At 48.4% G+C, this 23,421-nt stretch overlaps 1 protein-coding gene across 2 annotated transcripts; it reads right to left on the bottom strand.

The window, feature by feature from the left end:
• Nucleotides 1–312: 312 nt before the first annotated feature.
• On the bottom strand, nucleotides 313–12,975 carry HBEGF (heparin binding EGF like growth factor). 2 transcript variants are annotated; one of them, XM_066343374.1, is made up of 6 exons: nucleotides 12,639–12,975; nucleotides 12,266–12,439; nucleotides 9,082–9,259; nucleotides 3,011–3,166; nucleotides 2,098–2,188; nucleotides 313–1,743 (listed from the first exon to the last, which is right to left on the bottom strand). In XM_066343374.1, the coding sequence occupies exons 1-5, from the start codon at nucleotides 12,751–12,753 to the stop codon at nucleotides 2,116–2,118; spliced, it is 696 nt and encodes a 231-aa protein (XP_066199471.1). In that variant the 5' UTR covers nucleotides 12,754–12,975; the 3' UTR covers nucleotides 313–1,743; nucleotides 2,098–2,115. The 2 variants fall into 2 exon arrangements, with proteins under 2 accessions (XP_066199471.1, XP_066199469.1); XM_066343372.1 differs by lacking the exon at nucleotides 2,098–2,188.
• Between the last annotated feature and the right edge of the window lie 10,446 nt (nucleotides 12,976–23,421).

Genomic DNA, 23,421 nt, shown 5'->3' on the forward strand with positions numbered 1-23,421 from the left:
TCTGGAAAAAAAAAAAAAAGTGCACCATGACTTTACGGACACACTGTAGTTAAATAATTAGAGTCAGACTACCCAATCCTAGCTGTCGCTTACCTCCTATGTATCCTTAGGCAAGTGACATAACTTCTGTGAGCCTCAGTTTCCTTTTTTGCAAAAGTGGGACAACAATAGCAGATCCATTACAGGATTGTTGGGGATACTGAGGTAGTGTATATAAACAGGCCTGGCATAATTCTTATATCAAACCGGAGCTTAGAAAATACTATATCAAACCAGTTCCCTGTTAAAACAAGCAGACAGAAGGCTACGGAGTAAGGGTTATCTTTATTTGAATTTCGAAGTATAAATATGAACCAGTTTTGGAAATACAGGTTGTAACAGTTCAAAAATGGCACCAGAAACTTCCAGAAGGGACCATGACAGCATACTTTCATAGTTTTGGTGAGGTGGGTAGGTTTACACAAAAGCCGTCCTCACCTCCAACTTTCTCTGTTGCAACTGATCGGTTATTAATTACCAAGAACAGTCAGCTCCAATGTTTCCTGTTCCTCCTTAGCCTTTTTTTTTTTTTTTTTTTTTTGCTAATACCTTCTCTCTATTATCCTCTGCTGCACTGACCCCTGCATAGAGTAGCACCAGAAAAATGGCAGGAGTAAGAGAAATGTCTTGACACAAGGAAGAGTGAGTTCCCACTCTGTGGGCCTGAGGCTATGGGGGGAAGGGGCAAGGAAAGTGCAGGCCTAGAAGCCCAACCTCTTCTGAGATTTGGCAGGGAGAGGACACAGGGAAACACCAATATCCATTATACTTTGACATCAGCACCTTGGGCTTTCAAAACACAAATGGTAGACAAAACTGCCTAGGTAAGACTGCAGTCCAACTCATAGAGCGGATGTGACAAAGTTAACTCCTATGTCCTGACCATACAGACCGCCCCCTGTGGCACTCTGATCATGGAAGATCTTCAGAAATGTGGACAGACAATACATTACTGCAGATGGGTAACAGAGCCATCTCAGATTTGCAGCAGAAGAGGGTGATAATGAGCCAGGTGGTGGGGGAATGCGGGGTGGAAGGCCAGGAAATTGCCATTGTAACAGTCTAGGCACTTGAAATATTATTGTTAGAGTGTTAAAAACTAAATAAATTAACATACATAGAATAAAATAAATATATAATTTAAAGGCATTTTACAAACAAACAAACAAAAAATAGTTGTTATTTTTCCATTTGGGTAGAAGTCCCAAAATTCAGAGTTCTCAGGCTTGTGGTATTTCACAGTTAGCTCATCAAATCCAGCGCTGGAGGGTCCAAATGGCAGATCCCTTGGTGACTATCTGAGTCCGTGGCTTTTCAATCTTTGTTACTTTCTTCCAGTCCCCAAATCTTTCCTTCTCCCTCTCCTTCTTTTTTCTTTTTCAGTCAAAGATCCTGGAGCATATGGAATTTAACTGGCATCTTAATCCAGAAGACAATGTTTAAACAAACTTTACGGGGTTAAGTGGGTTTGGTGGAGGGAAACCAGCAGGGCATGAAGGTCCCTCACTTTTGCTTCCTGCTGACCCAGATCCCATTGGACATATTCTGTTTGGCACTTGAAGGCTCTTGGAAAGCAATTATGGGAGGCCCAATCTAGATGACAACTGGGAATGAAGTCTTCATGGCTGGTCGTGAAGTCCTTCCCCTCTGCAGGGTCTGTGATCAGCTTGTGTCTTCTTGGAGGTAGCAGTCCCCAGCTGATTCCTAAAGCACAAGAGGAAGAATTTGAAAGCTAGATCCAGTCTTAAGAGGTCTTAAGAGTTTCCCAGGTCCAGTCTTAATAAGTGGAAATAGCATCTGGGGGGAGGTGACAGAGAGGGGATGAGAACAGAAGAAGCTGTCCTCTCAGGCATCACTCTTGGGTATCTCTCTAGCAACTCTGACCCTGAGTGGAGATGGAGTACTGACATCAGCTGGAAAACAATGGGACCCTGTCTCTATAGTAGCCTGCCCTTCCAGGGCAAGCCAACCCCTGGCTCAAGAGAAGAATTCAGCATGCTTTGAAACAGACCCAGGAAAGGTGGTGATGGTGCCATGGGGCAAAGAATGGACCATTACCTTGAGCACAGGTCTCTCTCAGTGGGAAGTAGTCATGCCCAACTTCACTTTCTCTTCATTTTCCACATCATAACCTCCTCTCCTATGGTACCTGAGGAAGGTTAAGTTTTGTCAGCAAGCTCTGCCTACTACAACAGAGCGCTGGTCCCAGAGAGGGGCCTTCTAATGGATGCTGCCATGATGGTTCCATTCACTACTTGGAACAGGCCTGGGGATGGCAGCCCAACAAACCTCTAGTCAAAGGCCTCACTATCCCAAGGGACCCAAATGGTCTCTAACATGGTCTCTACCAGCAGGCTACAATTTACTAAGAGATTTATATCTCATTTACACAATCCTCCCAGCATCCTTGTGAGGTAGATGGACAGCAATTACAATTACTGAAAGATTACAACCCTCAGAAAGACAGGTAACTTGGTCCAGGTCTCAAAAAAAAAAAAATGAGTTGTGCTACTTGAAAAATGAGCACAGAGTACTTGGTAGGTCTCCCCCAACCTAGAACATAACCTGCATCAGAAGAATGGCCTGAGATCCCAATGCCTCAGAACTGGAAGGATACACCAGTAGCACTACTCATGCCTTGACAACCAAACCACATGCTAATGCCATCAAAGAACAGAGCCAGCAAAAAGAACTGTGTGGACAGGTGGCTCCACAGGTGGGTTCCGGGCCTGCTGTGAGTAGCAGGGTCTGCTGTGGCCTGGCGAGTTTTACCCTGGGCTCTAGACACTGGACTCATGTCATGCCAGAGAAGTCAGGTCCTTGGAGAACCTGTCCTCAGGAATGCAATCAGAACCTCGCCCAGAATTTGGGGAGGTTGGAGGTCATGTGGTCACCAGATAGAAGACCCAGAAGGAGGAAGAGAAATTAAAGTGATTTGCAGAAACAGCCTGCAGGCGCCCCCAACACTCACCTAAACATGAGAAGCCCCACAATGACGAGCAGACAGACAGACGACAGCACCACGGCCACCACAGCCAGGATGGTTGTGTGGTCATAAGTAGATAAGCGATTTTCCACCGGGAGGCTCAGCCCGTGGCACCGCTCTCCATGGTAACCTGGGTGGCAGCTATTCCAGACAGAACAAAGGAGAGATGAGGTTAGTGGGCTGCTGCTCACTCTTGTCATCGGCTCCCCTACATGAGCCAACCCACTCCTCACACCCTCAGCCTATCATGACCCTGCATTTTATCCTTCCCCAGTAGGGACTTTTTTTTTAAGATTTTATTTATTGATTTGAGAGAGAGAGAAAGAGAGAAAAGTGGTGGTGGTGGGGAGCATCAACTCATAGTAGTTGCTTCTCGTGTGTGCCTTGACTGGGTAAGCCCAGGGTTTCAAACTAGCAACCTCAGCGTTCTAGGTCAACACTTTATCCACTGCACCACCACAGGTCAGACCCCAGCAGGGATTCTCTAAAGGCCCCTCTGAGGGCTCTGTAGCCTTCCTCCCTCACTCCTCACCTCCCTTCCCCACTCACTCTGATTTTCTGGCCTGAGATTACTGCTCCAGGCAGGGAAAAATGGAGGGAGGACTTCAAGGTCCCAGCTAGATATGTTCCACATGTGGCTGATTTGTTGCATGTGTGTGGAGATGGTCTATTCCAGCCGGACAAGAGGACTTGGTCACAAGAGCTGGGGGGTTGAGCTGAGGAGATTCAGTATCGCTCCCTCTAGTGAGGCCCCTCAACACTCTGACCCAGAAATAAACCCTCCTTCCCCATCAATGCTTCCCGAGTCCAGTCCCTCTCTGCCACTGCCCAGCCTATTAATAGGTCCTGTGCCTTTGCCAGGAGTCACTTTTCTCAAGTTCCTTTTATTTAACTCCTAGCTCAACTTGAGTGTTCAACTTTGGCCCCTGGCCTCTGAACGCTGAGCTGTGTTTTTCATCACAGGACAAAGCAAACAAACCAAGGTAACATCTTGCCCAGCAGTCCTGCCAGAGCATGGAAGAATGTCAGAAACAACCGCTTGGCTCTTCTCACTCTAGAAATAAATCAGATGGCAACGGCCTCTCCTAACACAAAGCATTTCCTGGAAGCTCTTAGGAAGACTCGTAAGCGCTTACAATTGAACAAGCACATTTCTGTCCCTTCCTTTCTCTGAGCTCCAGGAGACTCTTTGATGTAGGGAGGAATGCCATGGGCGTGCAGCAAGGCAGAGCGATTTGCCCCACGGGCATGCAGCAGGTCAGAGGTATGGACTGGACTGTCTGACTCTGAGCTCAGTGTGGCATAGTTGCCCACCACAACCACGGGGAGCAGTGCAGTCTGCCAGGCACTAGCTACTGAAGGAAGGGAACCTAGGGCCTCTATTTGAGCTCAGCCTCCCTCTGGGAGCTTGATGCCTCAGAACAAGGAGTCCCTTCTTCCTCCTGAGAGGCACCCGGGAAGCGGACCTGTTCCGTTCTGGCAGCGGCAGAGGGGCCAGGCTGCCCCTGCCTTCTGCCAGCACCTCTCCTGGCCCTAGATCCTCCTGGGTGCTTTGGGTAACCCCTCCCTGCAAGATAAATATATATCAAGCTCTCTATACACGCAGCACAGCACACTCCATGCATCTGGCTCATTGGCTCAGGTAGGAAAAACCACGACCCCACCTGCCAGGATGTGGAGGAAGCTCTCAGGAATGCCCAGGGAAAATCACTTGTGTACAAAATTAACAGTTTATAACACACGATCCTTATCTACAAGCTCAACTGAGACCCATAACACCTTGGTAGGCAGGTGACAGATCAATTTTACAGATTGAAGGACTAAGATTGAGGGTCAGAGAAACTGATTTGCCAAAATTCAAACAACTAGAAAGCAGCAGAGCTTAGACTGGAAACCAGTCTTGGTAGAGTCCAAATTCATGAACAGCGTAGGTTATCTCCAGAAAATAGACATCTGATGGGTTGATGGGTTCCTAGTGCTGTTAGACCCTGCTCTCTGCTACTATTATTATTGTTGTTGTTGTTATTGTTAACTTTAATAAGTGAGCAAAGTACTCTGTGCTAGTTTCTTTACAAGGAACATTTCATTTAACATTTTTTTTAAAAAACTGATTTTAAAGAAAGAGGAAGGGGGCAAAGGGGGAGGGAGAGAGAGAGAGACAGACAGACAGACAGACATCGATTTGTTGTTCCATTTGCATTCATTGTATGTGCCCTGACCAGGGATCAAACCTGCAACCTTTGTGTATCGGGACAATGCCCTAACCAACTGAGCTACCTGGCCAGGGCTCATTTCTTTTAATCTTAACGTCTATGAAATAGGAATTACTATCCCCATTTAAAAGATGAAGAGACTGAGGCTTAACTGCTTAGCTTGCTCAAGGTTACACAGCTAGTGAGTAGTGGAGCGAGGATTCCACCCAGCAGTCTGGATGCCTTCAGAGATTATGCTCTCCTGGGGGAAGGAAGGCTGGAACTGAGCCTGTTTTTCACTTCCAGCCCATCATTCAAACCTCACAGGTAGTTACTCAGATGATAGAAATAAAGCCTGGCCTCAGAGTCCTGCAATTCAGTTACATAATCCCACCACTCCCACCCTGAGTCAAAAGGATAATCATGTAAACATCTTAATATTACCCACCTCCCCCTCCTGGCTTCCCCAGGGAAGGAGGGAGGACGAGTGCATTCCAAACACCCCAGGGTGGGGGGCAAGAGCACGTGTCTTCCCCAGAGCCAGAGAATGAGTGACCCATCAAACTGGGACATGTCCCTCCTACCCATGTCTGTGACCCATTTCAGAACTTGTATAACAACAGAAGTAAGAATCCTGTAGTTCCAGAGACATCTTCCAAACTGGGTTTCTCCACCTCTACTCCAGGCGCTGGAGGGGGCACCATTTCATGCAGGGTTCTCAGAATATATGAGTTCCGGACTAGTTCTGCTGCTATTCCTACCCAGGCAATCTTCACCAGGTTACTTTTACCTTTCCAAGCTTTGGTTTTCTCATGTAAAACACAGGAATAAACGCCTACCTCCCTAGAGTGTCATGAAGGTCAAATATAGATAGATAGAAGAGTAATAAAGAGTCTAAGTCCCATGCATGTGTGCATTATTATTTATATATAATCAGACTCCAGAGGGTACTACGACCCACGCCTGAGAAATGGGGCACCAAAGTCAGAAAGAGCCAAAGAGAAGGGGCTTGCCATTCCTTCTCGGCACCCAGCAGTGAGGCAAGTAGAGCCCCCAAGCCTGTCCCAACGCCAGCTCTGAGTCCTCCTCAGCCCAGCTGACGGTAGGTTTCCTTCAGCCACAGGAAACTCTGCAGCAATATCTGGGTCAATAGCCAGTCCAGAGCCCCGGGAAACTGCTCTTTGAGGGCAACTTTGGCTGGTGACACAGAAGAGTTTTCCTGTGGATGGTGGCTGCACAGGGCTGCTTTAGGAAGTCAGCTGGCCTCAAGCTCACCACAGCAGCCCAGACACACCCTCTGGCGCTTCCTGGGTCTGGAGGCAAAGAGGAGCCACAAAGGGCCCCAGATGTAGGTGCCCAGATGTCACATTCCCCCAAGCCAGGAGCTCTGCATTTTCTTGCTGCCTCTGCCCTGAATACCAAGGGCTGGAGGCAGGAGGCAGCCACACCGGGCACAGAACCCAGCCCCTTAAAACTATGCCTAGGAAGCAGACACAAAGTCTTCGTATCACTGCCGTTCCTTTCAGCTAGTAAAAGACTTCACAGACTTGGGCTGACAGCTGCCTTCTAAAAAATCCTGCTCAAACTCTGTAAGGACAGACAAGGAAGAAGGATGCAAGCCAACACCCAGGGCAGCCCGGGGACATAAAAAGTATGTTGGACTGGAAGTCAGGCACCTGAGTTCCTGTCCTGTTTCCATCCACTTATTTAGCTGTTGATCTCAGGCAAATCACTTCCTACTTCCTGGCTCCAATTTCTTCATCTTTCAAGTAGAGATGGCAAGCACTGCCTACCCAGCAGAGGGCTTTTGAGAATCCCATGACAGGGGTGTCATGGGATTCTCAAAAGTTGGCTGGCATCAGTAGGTGCTCAACATACACCTGTTGAGCTGAACTCAAGTCAAATGTAAACTGTGAAGCTTCAGGGCAAAGGAGAGAAGCACGGTCATGATTATCATCACCACCTTAAGGGCCCCCTGGGCCCTGGGCCCCCTAATCTTGGTTCTCTGGGCTTAGATGGCTGGTTAAGCCCAGCCCTCCAGGGGAGCAGTCTTACAAGGATTCTTCATTGAGGAGTGGAAGTCCATCCACCAACGCCCTGAACCAGTTTGGCCCAGACAGATTCCTGGCCTCAATTCCTCTTGACTACCCTCAGAGTCACTGCTTCCACCCTGTGCTAATGATGCCATTTTATAAATTTAAGACAAACATTTCCTGCCCTGTCCCAAGACCTTGGGAAGTACAATATGGAGATTGTCTATGTCACTCTTAAGCAGCCCCTCCAATACTAAGCTCCTACGAGGATGTTATAGGAGACAACACACAAGTGACAGGAACACGGTAGGGAGTAATGAGCCTGTGCCACTTGCTAAGTACAAGGCAGTTCTGCTACATGACAGCAGGTGGGACAAGGAAGCTTTAAAAAGCCAAGGGAGCCCTGGCCGGTTGGCTCAGCGGTAGAGCATCGGCCTAGCGTGCGGAGGACCCGGGTTCGATTCCCGGCCAGGGCACACAGGAGAAGCGCCCATTTGCTTCTCCACCCCTCCGCCGCGCCTTCCTCTCTGTCTCTCTCTTCCCCTCCCGCAGCCGGGGCTCCATTGGAGCAAAGATGGCCCGGGCGCTGGGGATGGCTCCTTGGCCTCTGCCCCAGGCGCTAGAGTGGCTCTGGTCGCAACATGGCGACGCCCAGGATGGGCAGAGCATCGCCCCCTGGTGGGCAGAGCATCGCCCCATGGTGGGCGTGCCGGGTGGATCCCGGTCGGGCGCATGCGGGAGTCTGTCTGACTGTCTCTCCCTGTTTCCAGCTTCTGAAAAATGCAAAAAAAAAAAAAAAAAAAAAAAAAGCCAAGGGATCTGCACCATCACAGTAGAAGGGAGGCCAGGCAGCCAGCCTTCCTGACAGGTTTGGAGGTGGTCTGCACCCAATAGTCCCCTAGCTCTGTCCAAAGTCCCCCAGGTCACAGAGCCTGCCTCCCATAGGGCCTCATGCCCAGCAGCAAAGAGTGGATGTTTACAGCCTGATGCAGGTGTTGGCCTCAGGCACACTGATGACATTATGCCTGCCAGAGAGCATGGCAGTGCCGTCATCCCTGAGGGGTTGCCAAGACAGCCGTTTACTGGGCTTGGCCTAACAGATCAGCTGGGGAACCCATGGCCCCTCCACCCACACCCCTGCCTAGGGAAGGGTGGTGCTACATGACTGGGGGCTGATGCCTACTGGGTCAGGTTCCATTTCCTGTTAATCTTGCACAAAGGAAGTGTTCTCCTACCCCATGGCCAAAGGCCAATACCCACCCTGTCCCCCACCTCCAGGCCCAGGCTGGAGGGGAAGGGGAAGGAAGGAGGAGGGGCTCCTCCCCACTCCCATGGTGATCACTCTCTGTGCAAACTCAATCCACATTACTCATTCCTGTGCAAGCATGTTCAAGTATGCACACACACCTGCACAGTATGTGCCCAAGTGCACCCCATACCTGCCTGCAGGGCTTGGGAAAGGAGGCCACGGGAGCTCTGCCCCACCAAGAAATACTCTGCTGTATTTCCATCTGGAGTAGGCATGAGGCAGGAATGAAGGACCTGTCTTCAGGTGTCAGATCTCCTGGCCACATACTATTTCTGAGCAAGCAGGCAGGAAATGTTCCCAAGGATGAAAGAACGTCACAGACCCACACCACAGGAAATTGCATCCTATGCGGGGGGAAGCCCCTTCCTCTGACTAAAAATATTTCCCTTCCTCTCAACTTCCGCCCAGAGGTTAAGAAGAAACTGGGTGGAATTATGAATTCAAGGAACAGTGAAAACTAGGAACAGTCACGTGGTTGACAAAGTGTGTGCTGAGAGTCAGCCTGGGGGCAGGAACACTTACATGCAGGATGGAGCCCGGAGCTCCTTCACGTATTTGCATTCCCCGTGGATGCAGAAGTCCTTGTATTTCCGAAGACAGGGGTCCCTTTTTTTTCCTAACCCCTTGCCTTTCTTCTTTCTTTTCCCACGCTCCTCCTTGCTGGGTGTGGCCAGAGCTTGCGGCTTGGAGGAGAAAGCAGCTGCAGGAGAAAAGCACTCTGTTAAGTCTTTGACTCTCCGGAGAGAAAGAATTAGAACAGCACAGCTTCTGGAAGGAGGATATACACTTTGATCACACCTGAAGTCACAGGCCTGGGAAGGCTTGTTGGCTCAGTGCCTCCCAAGGGCTGAAGGAAGACTGGGCAGAACCACCTGAAAGTGGTGGAGGAATTAGAGACTAGTGGGGGGTCCCAAGAAAAGCATTTCCCAAATTCAGTTTAAGAACCTCATTCCAAGAATGCTAGCTTCTGTTGAGTAACTGCAGCTGATGGAGCAATTGTGCCAACCTCACCCCCACCCCACTGTCCATCCCCATCTCCTATTCCCCCACGCCCACTGGTTCTATTTTGGCCTTAAATCAACCTCATTTCCTGATGCTGCACTCAGTGACCCACTTGCAGGAAGACTGTGTCAGAGTTAAAAATTGCTGCTGGAGAAGGTTCCTAGAGGGGGTTTTATTTGGGGGGGGGGGTCTCCAAAATAAGAACAATTCCCAGGCTCACGTGGCCTCCTCTGGGGTATTCATTAGCACCAGGGTACCATGAGCCCAGCGCAGAGCCAGGCTCATGGACAACAAGAAAGCCATGCTTGGTCAGGGCCTTGTGTTTCAGACTTCAAGCAAAATATTTACCTTGCTCTGTGCCCTTTGCAGCTTAGTACTTCTCTCAAAGGTCCATTTACATTTATTTTCAAATGTCCTGTTTATAGCACTCTAGGATGGGAAGTACAGTGTGCACAAACAGTATTTAGATGAAAAGTAAGGAACTATCCAGAGGAACTGGAACAACAATGACTTCCCATTCAAAGAGGAAAAACCACCTCACACAGACAGCCAACTAGAACCGACCATGGGCTATGTCCATCGGCCCATGGGTCTGATACTAGCCCCCTTCCCTGACCCAGCAGAAAAATAGTTGCCCATTGTCCATGGCTGTAGCCACATGTCTGGTAGATGGGTAAACATCAAACATCAGACTGGAGACCTAGGATTCTCAAGCTGGAAGTGACTTCAAAGACTATCATAGCTTCCCATTTCAAATGAAAAACTTGAGATCCCAAAAGGTAGTGACTTGCCCAAAGTCATACAGGGTTCGGATCAGAAATATAATCTCTGAACTCCATATCCAGTGTTTTTTCCCCATATACCAGGCTGCCTTGCACTCCCCTGCCCCTCCCTCAGACAAATCTAGATTTTGCTTAATCTCTCTTAATCTTGGAGTTCTTGGTAAAAAGTGGACAGAGTTCCCATCTCAGAGGATTACTATAGGAATTAATTAATCCACAATAACAAGTGGAGCATCTAGAATATAGTAGGCACTTAATAAAGAAATAGTAAAAAAAAAAAAAAAAATAGTAACATTTGCCTGACCAGGCGGTGGCACAGCGGATGGAACGTTGGACTGGGATGAGGAGGACCCAGGTTTGAGACCCAAGGTCGCTGGCTCGAGCAAGGGGTTACTCAGTCTGCTGAAGGCCCGCGGTCAAGGCACATATGAGAAAGCAATCAATGAACAAATATAAGGTGTCGCAACGAAAAACTGATGATTGATGCTTCTCATCTCTCTCCATTCTTGTCTGTCTGCCCCTATCTATCCCTCTCTCTGACTCTCTATCTCTGTATAAAAAAAGAAAGAAATAGTAACATTTATTTTAAGTGATAGGCTACCTAGACCTGAAAAATAGTCTTTACCCAGAGAAGGGAAGAGAGACAGGTGCCAGTAGTCCCCCAGCCCCCAGTTTCCTCCAGTGCCGACCCAGGCCCCTTCAGAGCTCTGAAGGTGAGGCAGATGCTCAAAGGAACTCAGTGACCAGAGCTGTGGTAAAACTGAGGCAGAGAGCCCAAGCCAATCAGAGAGGGGAGGAAACGAGGGAGAGGGTGACAGCCAGTCTCCTGCCAGGGAGAGAGAGCAATGAGTCAGGTCTACAGAGGTATGAGGAGCAGTCGTGTGGGTGGAGGGTGAGTCACACACCCTGCTCTGTGCAGCCTAGAATGAGAGGGGCAGCAGCATTCGGGGTGACCCCAAAGGTCCACTATGAGAGGATGAGAGGTTGGAGTCCTGGTTCAGCTTTGCAGCAGACCTTTGATTTGTAAAAAGCAGAGACAGCTCCTAAGATAAGCCCTGGGTAAGAAGGGAGATGGGTAACTGGGGGCGGGACTAGAACAGGTGGATCTCTTTCCAACCAAATATAGTCATTCCGGTCCTCCAGGGCTCAGCTCCAGCTTCACTCTCAAGAATTGCTGCAGGTGGCTGGGGCCAGGGAATCGGGCAATGCCAGAGCTCTGGACTCTGCCCTCTCTGTGCCTATACTCAGCACAGCCACATCTGCTGGTTGGAGGATCCTACTGGGCGCTTCCTCCCTCGGAGTTTCTTTCAGGGACTCAAGGTGGTCAGGAAGTCTCCATGCTTTGAGTAAGATTTGTAGACACCCAGCATTTCAATACAGCTCCCTAGGGACCCTGTGTTCATCATTCATAGCCTCTCCAGGAAGGTGCTGGCTCCACTTGGGGAGACCAAGAGTTTCTCATCCCCCTCTGTTTTCCCAACCAGAAGACAAGTGGATGGAGAAGACTAACACCGCATACTTACTTTGTGCCTAGTATCTCCACATCTGTTACTTTCTACATAATAGTTATGTGATGTAAGAATTAGGACTTGTGCCCATTTATACATAGAAACTCTAGGGAAAGCATCTCAATCATTCCTTGTTCCTACCACTTAGCTTACCTTACAAGTTGTAGACACCAGACACCTTGCCTGTCTTAATTTGCTCCAAGGTACCCAAAAGAGCAGCAACTTTGCAGATGGAAACCAAGGGCAAGAAAGAGCGGGACCCATATTCCAGGATCCCTCAGGCCAAGCAGCTTTTCCTTGAAGTCCTTCATGAATAGCCCAAACCCAGAGGTGTGCCCAAACAACATGAATCCCGGATATACTTATTCTTCACCGGCCCACCAGTGTCTAGGGATAGGTGGCCCCCATACCCACCTCTGAGAAGGTCCAGGTCGGCCTCTTCCAAGTCCAGGACTTCCCGGCCCCGGCCGCCTCCCGGGGGCAGCAGCTGGGCCGTAGATTCAGTAGGTGATCCCAGATTGCTGGTTCCACCCGCCAGCCCTCTCCGAAGCCGCTCCAGGCTCTCTCCGGTCACCAACGCCGAGAGCACTACGTGTCAGGGGAAGAGGCCGCGTCAGACCCTCCGCCCAGACCCCCGGTCACCACACACCATGCCTGCGCCCGCCTGCTAGGGAGCACGGGCCCCACCAAGTGGCCCATGCCGGGGGCGCTGCAGCGACCTTCCCCGGTACCCCCAGCAGAGCGTCCCCATCCCCCCGACCTCTGGGGACGCCGGCAGCCCTCTTACCTGCAGCCAAAAAGAGCTTCAGCACCACCGACGGCAGCAGCTTCATGGTCCCGGACCCGGCGGAGGCGAGGAGGCAGCAATCACTTTGGAGGCGGCGGCCACGGGGCGCTGGCATGGGAGCCGGGGCGGGAGGAGCGCAGGAGATTCGCTGGGCACAGTCTGCAGCTGGCCTCTGGGTGCAAGCCTTGCCGGGACCTGCGCGGAGCTAGCGGCCACTGGACGTCTGTCGGCTCACTCCGTCGGTCGGTGCGTGCGTCCGCCCGCCCGAATCCCCGTGCCTGGATCAGGTTGGCCAGGCGCGTGATGCGCACAGCTCCCTGGGTCGACTGAGCGCTCCCGGCGCGCGGCCGGGAATAAGGCTCCGGGAGGCGCCGACGCTCCGCTCCGCCCCGCCCCGCGCCGCCGCGCGCCGCCCCTTCCCCCTCCCGCGCTGGGACATTCGTCCGGCTCCCGGCGCCTGCAGCAGAGCCCCCGACCCGGAAGGCGCGGCTGGGAAGGGGGCGGGAGCAGGGGAGGTGCTCACATTTTTTGTGACCAGGCCAGGGCCTCCACGGTCTGGCTGTTTGCAAGACTGGTGACCAGGAGGTGGCAGGGACCAGTTTCTACCTTTCTTCAATCCCTTGTCGCGCTGCAACCTTTGTGACTGTTGAGCTGAGCTCTGCCCTTGGACAACCTTCGTTCCTTACCTTCTTCCAGGCCCGATTGCTAAGGCCATCCCTGCTCCAAACCAGTGCTCTCCACCATTTCAGCTTCTGAGTTTCGGAAACACGCTTCTTTGCCTAGCGATACCGCAATTAGTAAATAATAATACTGTACATTTAAGAATCAGACACAAGAATGCCAGCAGGTCTCATGAACCCGGGATAACCAGAGTTGCAGTTGCAGGGTTGGTATCAAATGAACAAAAAGCAAAGGAGGTTAGGATTCTTCCAGCCAGGGAGTGGCTTCCCTCATTTTTTCCCCAGAGGATATTTGGACTATGGATTATAATTGCTAGATTTCTGGGATTGGAGAGACACAAGTTGTGAAACAAGCCTCATACTTTGACCTGCCTTTGAGTACCACCTTCTTCTTCAACATATAAACTAAGCCCCACTGCCCTGGCTGGATAGCTCCATTGGTTGGAGCATCTCCCAGAGCTCTGAGGTTGCGTATTTGATTCCCAGTCAGGGCACATGGAACGAATCGATGTTTCTTTCACTCTCTCTCCCTGTCCCTCTCTAACATCAATGGATAAATTTAAATAAATAAGTAAGCTGAGCCCAACTCCCGCAGGATACAGCTAGTAGCCTCATGTTGCTTTGTCCAACAGGTGCCAGGAGATTGATTTGTTTCTCTTCCAACATGGGTCTTCTGGATCAATGTCCTGACCCAAAGAAATTACTCTCAGTATTTCACTCTGAGGGACGTGCTAGGGAGGTATTTGTATGACACAGGGCTAGGTTGGCATGCAGAGCCCTCAAATTGTGAAAGATAGAGCTGCTTGCCTGATTCAGCCCGTGTGTAGGGATAAAAACAGGCCTGCTATACACATCTATCCCTCTGTTCCTCCCAATCCCCACTTTTGCAGGGGTCAATCAGGCCCTGCCCTCTTAACCAGCCCCCAGAGGCCCTCCCCTGGCCTCGATTCTAAGGTGCACTGAAATCACTACAGCCCTAAATTGGAATCCTGCCTTTCCCACTTACTGTGAGAATTTAGACGAGATATTTTATCTCACTGAGCCTTAGTTTCCACATCTCTGAAATGAGAATAACAGTAACACTATTAATGCCTACTTTGAAGAGAGGATTTTGAAGATTGAACAAGGGAACACATATGAAGCAGGTAGTACAGTGCAAGGCATATTATAAATCCTCAATAAATGCAACATCCTCCTCCTCCTCCTCATTATCAGTAAGCATTCCACCTTGACCACTCCCTTCCCTTAGAGGCCTCTTTTCTCCCTTTTCCACACAGGTTTGAGGTTCTCTGCTTGGGTTGGGCTTGTTTCAGGCAGAAACTTACCTGTCACCTATCTGGCCAAGTGCCACTGTGGAATTACTCCTCTGGGTGATTGGTACCGGGCCTAGGACCTCAGCAGATGGTTGCCACGCAGGCCACACCTTTGTTCTCCCTCAGCAGCTGCTTCCCCAAAACAAAGCCACCTTGGAGTCACACAGGGGAGGATGGAGGAAAACACTTCTGGACACACAGCCAAGTCACCCCCCTTCCCCAGACCCAAGGTCGGGTTCACGCCCTGCTGTTCTGTCCCAGCCTGCCTCTCCCTTCTCATGCTCTTCCGTCTTTTCACCCCCACATCAGCCTTAGTCCCATTCATGGGGCAACACCAAGCTTTCATCACACCTGGAAGCCTCACCCCAGCTAGGTTTGTGTGTCAGCCAGGTTTACGGGAAGGGCCTGGAAAACAGAAGACCTGGAATGTACTTGGGACAGTCATTTCCCCTCTCAGAACACTGTGTGTCCCCTGACCAAAAAAGAAATTGCGGCCCTGGCCGGTTGGCTCAGCGGTAGAGTGTCGGCCTGGCGTGCGGGGGACCCGGGTTCGATTCCCGGCCAGGGCACATAGGAGACGTGCCCATTTGCTTCTCCACCCCCACCCCCTCCTTCCTCTCTGTCTCTCTCTTCCCCTCTCGCAGCCAAGGCTCCATTGGAGCAAAGATGGCCTGGGCGCTGGGGATGGCTCCTTGGCCTCTGCCCCAGGCGCTAGAGTGGCTCTGGTCACAGCAGAGCGACGCCCCGGAGGGGCAGAGCATCGCCCCCTGGTGGGCAGAGCATTGCCCCTGGTGGGCATGCCGGGTGGATCCCGGTCGAGCGCATACGGGAGTCTGTCTGACTGTCTCTCCCCGTTTCCAGCTTCAGAAAAAAATTAAAAATTAAAAAATTAAAAAAAAAAGAAAAAGAAATTGCAGTGAATGCTGTGGTAACCTCATTAACTCATCTATTCCATGAACATTCTCTGAATGCTTTTCAGGCAGTAGGGGCACAGCAGTAAATCAGACAGCCAAGGACGTGCTTTTGTGGAGCTTATACTCTGTCATAGGTGGAGACAAGCAGGACAGAGTCAATAAAGAAGGAAAAAAGGGATGCTATGACTACAAGCGCCAAGATGGAAGTTAAAGTGCAATGATGTACTATAAAATGATGTGTCCCAGTGCCTGGGGTGGCAATTTTGATTCAATGACTGATTAGCAAAGGTCTAAGACATGTATGCCAAGGCATGAATAAGAAGGAGGAACCAGCCTGACCAGGCGGTAGAACAGTGGATAGAGCGTCGGACTGGGCTGCAGAGGACCCAGGTTCGAAACCCTGACATCACCGGCTTGAGCGTGGGTCGCTGGCTTGAGCCCAAAGGTTGCTTGCTTGAGCAAGGGGTCACTTGCTCTGCTGTAGCCCCCTGGTCAAGGCACATATGAGAAAGCAATCAATGAACAATTAAGATGCCACCACGAAGAATTGGTGCTTCTCATCTCTCTCCCTTCCTGTCTATCTGTCTCTATCTGTCTGTCTCCCTGTCTCTGTCACACAAAAAGAAGAAGGAGAAGGAGAAGGAGGAGGAGGAGGAGGAGGAGGAGGAGGAGGAGGAGGAGAAGGAGAAGGAGAAGGAGAAGGAGAAAAGTAAGGAACCAAACGCGGCCATCCGTGGCAAAAGCAATCCAAGCTATGCCAATAAATGCAAAAACTCTGAGGTGAGAACAAGTGTGGAACATTCAAAGAATAGCAAGAAGGCCAGAAAGGTAGGAGGGATACGACATAACATTGGAGTAAAGGCTAGGGTTAAGTACCAGAGGATGTTATAGGCCACTGTAGATGCTGGATATTATTCCTTATGAGATATGAATGGGAAATTACAGTTATGCAGGATACTTTCACATCTTCCCCTACTTGATTTCTGGTTGTCAGGTGCCAGAGACACACTTCTAAGGAAGCAGAGTCCAAATGGGCCACTTCACTTTCCCTATGTATTGACCATGAGAAAACTGAGGCTTGGAGACTTATTGGCCCTGGGACACCCACGAGTCAGGGTGGGTTAAAACCCTGGCATTCTGCTTCCCAATCCTGTGCTGGGTTCCCAGGTGGCTGTGGAGGCAGGCCCATGATACTCCGAGTGCCACTGACTCACTGCTAACCAGGGTAGACTTTGATTTGGGTAGAGCACTCACAAGCCAGTGGGGGGAGCTCGGCAAAAAGGGTGCTGGCAGTGACAAGAAAGGGGAGAAGAGGACTTAGAGAGGAACTAATCTGAGTCTCTTTACCTGTGGCTGAGATGTCTACAGTAGCAGATTGGTTTCCTCAGATGTGGTTATACATTAGAATCCCCTGGGAATTTATTAAAGATAAAAAGGTCCTGCCTACTCCTTCTAATTCAAAATCCCCTAGGCTGGGGTCCAAGCATTTATACTTTTGGCAAGTAAAAGTAGGTTCAGAAGCACTTGTCTGTGTAATTAACCAGGATAATGTGTCAAGCATCTGAGCAAATTCTGAGCCTCTATGGCAGAGGCAAAAGAGCTTTAAGTAAAGATACTTCCCACGTACTCAACATGCCACATGCATTATCTCAAGTGAACCTTCCAACTGCCTTATACGACAAGGCAATCCTCTCTATCTTAAAAGGCTGTAGTTTCAAAGAGGTTAGTACCAACCCAAAGTCACCCTACTTGTAAGAATCTCAGCTTCAATTTTTCCTGGGCTTGTGCTCTTCAGCTCAACATTACCCTGAATAAATGGGTGAGGCGACAGTGGCTTTCTCTCTCCTTCTAGCAACAGTAACATCATCAGTTTTACTGAGGCTCAGTGCTCCATCTGGCCTGGGGGTGAGGATAAGAATCTCTGCCTCACAGGCTGGAAGGAGGATTAGGTAAGAGCATCAGGGCAGCTAGTGAAATGGGTACACTCTTGGGAGTCAGGCAGCCATGGGTTCAAATTTTGTTTCTGCTATTTTTTTAGCTTTCTAACTTTGGACTGTTATTCAACTTCTCTGACCTACAGTTTGCTCATTTGCAAAATGAAGATAATAATAGTAGCTATTATTATAGGACCCTTGTGATGATTAAATCAGACCATGTGTATAAAGCAGAATATGATGCCTAACCCATAGTAGGTGTTTATTGGTGACAGCTGTTAACAAGAATAAGTGTTTCTTTTTTTTCTTTCTTTCTTTCTTTCTTTCATTCATTCTTTTTTCTTTCTTTCCTTCTTTCTCCTTTCTCTTTTTTTCTTTCTTTCCCTTTCTTTTTCCTTCCTTCCTTCCTTCCTTCCTTCCTTCCTTCCTTCCTTCCTCCCTTCCTTCCTCCCTCTTTCCTTCCTTCTTTGCTTCCTTCCTGTAAGAACTTAAATAACATGCTGTTTTACCCTGGGTCAGCCATCTTCAGGGCTGAAGTGGTCCTTCTCTGCCGATTAAATGGCCATGTTTCTTGATGAGATGGGGATCTGCAAGGCCACTCAGAGTTTTGGAAACCTCCGTCCCAAAAACAACCCTGGCTCAGAGCTCAGAGAGAAGCATGGGCTCCCTGGGGAAGGGGATTCAGCTGCCTTCTTCCACTCTGACTAGGAAGTGAATCCTAACAGACCCCGAGCTCTGCTAGCTGGGAAGAGGGGTAAAAGAAGAGAGCCTCCATTGAGGATATGTCTACTAACAGGTAGCATGAGCCCAGAGTTAACAAATTTGGAAGCTCAGGGTAAGGCATTGTTCCTTTGCCCCAGGCAGGCTTCCCTTAACCCTGCTCTCTATCCCAGCTGAACCAGCTGATCAGACACATGGTACCAGATAATGTTTCACTCAGGGGTGGACAGGCTCTCAAGTCCCATTACCTGGTTCAGGCACCATTTGAATAGGATGAAGAATAAGAATAGATGAGGTGGGAAGAGTGAGAGGGACAGGAATTCTGCTATCCTCAGAAGATTTTGAAGAAAGGACATTTATAATAACGTACTTTGCTTAGGCTTGGATTCCCAGCTACCCTCCTCCATTTGGGGGCCCATTTCTGTGGCTTTGAGGAAGTCCAGTCCCAGGACTCTGCCCCTTTCCCTAGCACAGATGGCTCTTTGTTAGCAGCAAGGGGGCAAATGATTCCTCACTCACCTATCACACATCCCACCTCCCTCTTCAAGCCGCAGGTTCCTCATATATAAAATGAGGGTTGAAACAATTGTTCTATTTCAGGCACTGGCCATGCCATCCATCATGAGTTGTTTGTAGTCATGCCCTGTCAAAAAGCTTGCTGAAGCAATTCTTGACAACCCATAGTGCCTGATCTACATGGCGTGATAACCTTTCTCTCTGTGCCTTGGATTGTCATCTATAAGAGGGGAGAATAGCAGTCACCCAAAAGGTTCTTGTAACAATTAAAGGAGAAAGTGCTTGGCAAATGGAGAGCTCTATATAAATACGTCAGTACTGTTACTAACTTCTCCAGGGCTCAACCTTGGAATGAGGTCACGGCACATCCTAAACCAGGACCGTATAAGTTCAGTTCCTCTTAGGAATGCTGTCACAGAGCTGCAGTTTAACAGTTGAACATTATCTATTTGCCCTTCTTAATAACTGAGGGTTGATCTATGACAGAGGTTCACAAAGGAAGAAACACTGACCTCTAGAGGACATTCTAGGAATCTCTGGGGGAGTTTTTGTCACTTACAGGGGAGTTCTCAGGCCATTGACGGGGAAAAGTTGTCAGGCCCACACAATTAAGAATTGCCTCCACAATCCACACTGCTTTTAAGTGTCCCCTCAGCCATTCATATGGGTTAAGAATGTGATTATAATTACTTGAGCTGAGAATGATCTTTAATTTACACAAAACACTTGAGTTTTCCAGGAATAAAATTAGAGTGAATTGTTCATTTTGGTGCTATTTCAATGGCCAAACATTATAGCTGTACTAGTCAGTATTTGTAGCTGTCACATTCAAAATAAGTCTGTGCAACTAATGGGCTACTTATTTGAGATTACTAGAGCACTTGTGACCAAGCATTTGCATATTCAAAGATTTTAAATCATTTTCCCTTTCACATTAATTAGGGTACTGACTTTCTTTAAAGAGAAAATGTGCAGGCCCTGTCCAGGTAGCTCAGTTGGTTAGAGCGTTGTCCCCATACACCAAGGTTGTAAGTTTGATCCCCGTTCAGGGCACACACAAGAATCAATTAATGAATGCATGAATAGTGAAACAACAGATGGATCTCTCTTTCTAAAATCAATACATAAAAACATTAAGTAAAAATAAATGTACAGTTAGAATATTACTTGTAAACTTTATTTCAGGATAGTAGACAAGTATTAACAAGATTTATAAAAAGAAAACATTGATTTTGAAAGGATGAAGAACCATTTACACAAGAGATATTCAAATGCAAATCCTTTTTGTATCCTTTGTTAAAATGCTGTGCTAGATGCTATCACACATAAGGTCCCTGACCAGTGTCTGAATAAAGTGTAATGCATTCTTCTTGTAGTTCAGTGTTAAGAAGTTTGGCTCATGGCTGTCTGCTATAGATACCTCCTTTTATTAGCTAATGACAGGTACGGAATTCGTGTGTTCCCTCCTTGCAGGAAGATCACAGGTGAGTTCCAGTGCTCATTTGCAGTGATTATCCCTAGCCCAGCATTTTGAGTGCCATTGTTTCTTTCTTCTCTAGTTTGATTTCATTATGAGACTCTTTACTCATTCTTTACATATTTACTGGTATCTATGTCTCTTGTGAGCTTTGAATCTTTTCTGGAAGTAAGGAGAGCATAATTGGTGTGAAATTCAAAAGCCGTCTGTTTAGCTGCAGTTGCCTTCTGAGTATTTCCTGAGTCTGAAAGTCCAGGTCAGAGGTACCTGAGAAGCCTGAGGCAAGCTCAGGTGGCTTTCCTCTGCAGCCCCGATCTCTCTGACACCTCTGCCTCTTCCCCCTTTAAAGGGGTGTGGGCATTGTCAAGAATGGAATCAGGGCCAGACCAGGCGGTGGCGCAGTGGATAGAGCATCTGACTGGGATGCCGAGGACTCAGGTTCAAGATCTCAAGGTCGCCAGCTTGAGCGCGGGCTCATCTGGTTTGAGCAAAAAGCTCACCAGCTTGGACCCAAGGTCGCTGGCTCCAGCAAGGGGTTACTCGGTCTGCTGAAGGCCCGTGGTCTAGGCACATATGAAAAAGCAATCAATGAACAACTAAGGTGTCGCAATGTGCAATGAGAAACTGATGACTGACTGCTTCTCATTTCTCCATTCCTGTCTGTCTGTCCCTGTCTATCCCTCTGACTCTCTCTGTCTCTGTCAAAAAAAAAAAAAAAGAATGGAATCAGGGTCCAGCTGGTGGGGCCCACTCCAAGTCTTGGCTGGATCTTGGTGATCAGGGAGGGGTCAGAGTGGGATCAGGGAAGGGCACTCCAGCTCCAGCTGGAGAGACTCACTCTCCATGCACACTCCTCTAGCATCTTGTCTGACTCCCTCAGAGCAGAAGCTTTGAAGTTTCTGTGGAGGTATGAGACTGACCTCTTTCTCAACCCTGGGTCCACTGGCCCCTAGCTCTGATTTTGGGCAAGAGTCTTCTCTGAGCCTTAGTTTCCAGAAATGGAAATGATACCCACCTCAAAGGGCTGTCGTGAGAACTCACTGAGATAACCACGAGGTGCTAAGGCAGCGCGTTTAGAACATAGCAAGCTCTCAAAGCCGGCAGAAGCTGCTCACCGGGTCTGCCGAGACTGTTACTCATAGGCCTGTCTGCTGCCCCCCAGCGGTGAGCATGTGGAGGCAAGAGTGTGCATTAAATCTGAGCTCCTCAAAAACAAATTAATGAGAAAATCTCTACTGGATAAATAAAATGTGGTCCATACATACAAAGGAATGTTGTTTAGCAATAAAAAAAGAACAAAGTACTCACACATGCTATGTAGATAAACCTTGAAAACATTATGCTAAGGAAAAGAAGCCAGTAATAAACGACCACATATTTTATTATTTCATTCACATGAAATATCCCAGATTGGAAAATCTATAGGTAAAGAAAGCAGGAGCCCAGGCTGGATAGCTCAGTTGGTTGGAGCATCATCCTGAAGTATGGAAGTTGCTGGTTCGATCCCTGATCAGGACACATAAAGGAATGGACTGATGGTTCTGTCTCTTTCCCTCCCTTCCTCTCTCTCTAAAATCAATCAATAAAATATTTTTTAAAATTATTTTTAATGTTTATTTTATTGATTTTAGAGAGGAAAGGAGAGAGAGAGAGAGAGACAGAGATGACAGGAACATTGATCTGTTCCTGTATGTGCCCTAACTGGGGATCGAAGTGACAACCTCTGCGCTTCAGCACAATGCTCTAGCCAACCAAGCCACCTGGTCAGAGCAAAAAAAAAAATTTTTCTTAAAAAAAAAAAAAAAAAAAAAAAAAAGCCCTGGCCAGTTGGCTCAGCGGTAGAGCGTTGGCCTGGCATGCACGAGTCCCGGGTTTGATTCCTGGCCAGGGCACACAGGAGAAGCGCCCATCTGCTTCTCCACCCCTCCCCCTCTCCTTCCTCTCTGTCTCTCTCTTCCCCTCCCGCAGCCAAGGCTCCATTGGAGCAAAGTTGGCCTGGGTGCTGAGGGTGGCTCTGTGGCCTCTGCCTCAGGTGCTAGAGTGGCTCTGGTCACAACAGAGCGACGCCCCGGATGGGCAGAGCATCACCCCCTGGTGGGCGTGCCGGGTGGATCCCGGTCGGGCGCATGCAGGAGTCTGTCTGACTGCCTCCCCATTTCTGGCTTCAGAAAAATACAAAAAAAAAAAAAAAAAAAGGGCAGGTGAACGGTGTCATGGAAGGCAATGAAAAATTACTGCTAATGAGTATGGGGTCTCTCTTGGGTATGATAAAAATGTTCTAAAATTAGATTGCAGTTATGGTTGCGCAACTCTGTTAATATATATTTTAAAACATTGTATGTTATATGCTAAATGGGTGACGTATAATAGGCACAATTATTCCTTTAAAAAGTTGTTTAAAAATGAGAAATAATAAATCTCAATTCTTCATAAGCTCAGTGCCTATTGCAAATTGCTTAACCAGCCCCTCTGAACCTCTCAGTATTTGTACAACAAAGTGGGAATAACAAAATATACCTCAAATTTGTGGTGTAAAATTCTTAACACTGGTTATTTTCGGGGTAAGGACATCGTGAAATTTTTATTTTATGTTATTTTTACTCTTATGGTAATTTTCTGTGTTTTTCTATAACAAGTATGAGTGATTGATGGATTTTAAGTCACTTTTCAAAATATGCTTTTTCTTTTAAAAATAATTATTTTATTTTATTTTATGAAATGAGAGGCAAGGAGGCAGACAGACAGACTCCTGCACGTGCTCTGATTGGGATCCATCCAGCACCCCTGTCTAGGGCTGATGCTATGCCCATCTGTGGCCCCTGCTCTGTTGCTCACAACTAAGCTATTTTAGTGCCTGAGGCAAGACCTTGGAGCCATCCTCAGTGCCTGGGGCCACCTTGCTCATTCAAGCCATGGCTGCAGGAGGGGATGAGAGAAAAAAGAGAGAGAGAGGGAGAAGGGGAAGGGGAAGGGTGGAGAAGCAGATGGTCACTTCTCCTGTGTGCCCTGACTGGGAATTGAACCCAGGACTTCCACAGCCCAGGCTGATGCTCTACTGCTGAGTCAACTGGCCAGGGCCAAAACAAGCTTTTTCTAAATAAATAAATAAATTTATTGAGTGCTCTCATTACATTTTAGGTATTATTCGGAGCACTTTACATACTATCTCTCTCTCTCTCTCTCTCTCTTTCTCTCTCTCTCTCTTTTTTTTTTTTTTTGCATGCGTGTA

Source organism: Saccopteryx leptura, chromosome 6 (assembly GCF_036850995.1).
Source record: "Saccopteryx leptura isolate mSacLep1 chromosome 6, mSacLep1_pri_phased_curated, whole genome shotgun sequence".
Lineage (NCBI taxonomy): Eukaryota > Metazoa > Chordata > Mammalia > Chiroptera > Emballonuridae > Saccopteryx > Saccopteryx leptura.

Bases quoted from the DNA above. Each gene is read 5' to 3' on its own strand.
- HBEGF (XM_066343372.1), bottom strand. From the start codon at position 12,753: ATGCCAGCGCCCCGTGGCCGCCGCCTCCAAAGTGATTGCTGCCTCCTC. The intron at 12,440-12,638 runs GTAAGAGGGCTG...CCTGACACGTAG, and splicing joins GAAGCTCTTTTTGGCTGCAG to TGCTCTCGGCGTTGGTGACC. The intron at 9,260-12,265 runs GTGGGTATGGGG...TTTCTCCTGCAG, and splicing joins CGACCTGGACCTTCTCAGAG to CTGCTTTCTCCTCCAAGCCG.